General features: G+C 39.9%; 1 protein-coding gene across 1 annotated transcript; it reads right to left on the bottom strand.

The window, feature by feature from the left end:
- Positions 1 to 111: 111 nt before the first annotated feature.
- Tsp_14478 (conserved hypothetical protein) lies at positions 112 to 547 on the bottom strand. Its single transcript, XM_003368681.1, has 2 exons — positions 448 to 547; positions 112 to 422 (listed from the first exon to the last, which is right to left on the bottom strand). Exons 1-2 carry the CDS (start codon positions 545 to 547, stop codon positions 112 to 114), a joined length of 411 nt encoding a protein of 136 aa, XP_003368729.1.
- Between the last annotated feature and the right edge of the window lie 740 nt (positions 548 to 1,287).

Here is a 1,287-nt window from a genome sequence, read left to right as displayed (position 1 = left end):
CTGTGACTAAGTATTCGTGAATTTTATTTTAAAAGGTTCTGATGAATATTCTAATACTCAGAGATTATTTTTTTTAATATGCCCGTATATGGTGGATGTACATTGACACACTTAAATTTCTTCTGCACATAAGTTACAATATGATTGTGTATGATCTTTACAAATGTATTTTTGGCATTTTTTACAACGTACGCTTGTCTTGTTGTCATTTGAAACACACAATTGACATCGGGCACTTTTTTTACCACCTGTATCCGTATCAGTGATACCGCTTGTAGATGACTGCTCTGCATCTTTCCGCATCCGTTCAACCGCCGATTTTGCTGCTGCTGTTCTGGGCAGTGTTTTGCGCCACATCATTTCTGGTTGCACTAGAGCCTTGCCAAGTTCTTCCAGGAATAATCGACGCTTATGCAGCCGTTCTAAATTTTATGCTGAATGTTTCACTGTCCATAGAACGTAGGCGTTGTATGCCGATACGTCGATGATGTAAAATATGACTAATGGCCATCGTGCAGATATTCTTTGGCAAGAATACGTTGGTCATTTTGTCTAAATTATCCACACCACCTTTAGTATTACTATAGTGTAGAATAATGTCAGGCTTGCTTCCCTTTCTGTCGCAAACCTGGTTGCCATTGTGCATAGTACTTGGAACTATAACATTCTTGTTCTTTTTTGGGAGGTATGATACGATGGTGCAATCTTCAGAAAAGGCAAATGTTGAAAAGTTCAATTTTCTGCCTTGTAGTTGCAGCAGTTCCTGGGTAGCTCTGGCTTGTTTTTTTTACAGTTCCAACCAAAGTCAAATTCTTTTTTTTCAGTTCTACCCCCAGTGCATACGAAGTAAAAAAGTTGTCACATGTAACATTATCACCTTTTAGCCCCTTTACCATGTCGAGAACCACTCGCATCCCTTGGTACTTCGCACGAGTTCCACTTGACGGCTTGCCAGTGTATATTTGCATATTCCATGCGTAGCTTGACTTTCAGCAACAGGCTACCCAAAACTTATTGCCATACTTTGCCGGTTTCTTTGGCATGTACTGTCTGAATTGACATCGGCCTTTGAAAGGATACAGTCGCTCATCAACTGTAACGTTTTTCGGAAGGATTATACATCTTACGTAATTTTTAACCCATATATCCCATAAACTAAGAACCTTGAAGTGATAGATGTTGCATTGCCTTCATAATGATAAAGCAGCAGAGACATCGATCATGGGGCCTAGTGACCCCGGGGAATTCCGCATATACGTAAGTGCAATACAGCAGTTACTATGAATG

This window comes from Trichinella spiralis, assembly GCF_000181795.1.
Source record: "Trichinella spiralis strain ISS 195 chromosome Unknown Scfld2119, whole genome shotgun sequence".
Taxonomy (NCBI): Eukaryota; Metazoa; Nematoda; class Enoplea; order Trichinellida; family Trichinellidae; genus Trichinella; species Trichinella spiralis.
Note: the sequence above shows the minus strand (reverse complement) of the source record. Positions and strands in the feature narration are given on the sequence as shown.

What these genes read in the sequence shown, in the direction of transcription:
- Tsp_14478 (XM_003368681.1), bottom strand. Translation starts at nt 547, where the DNA reads ATGACCAACGTATTCTTGCCAAAGAATATCTGCACGATGGCCATTAGT. An exon ending in ACGCCTACGTTCTATGGACA is followed by an intron (nt 423 to 447) that starts GTGAAACATTCA and finishes CATAAAATTTAG; the next exon opens with AACGGCTGCATAAGCGTCGA.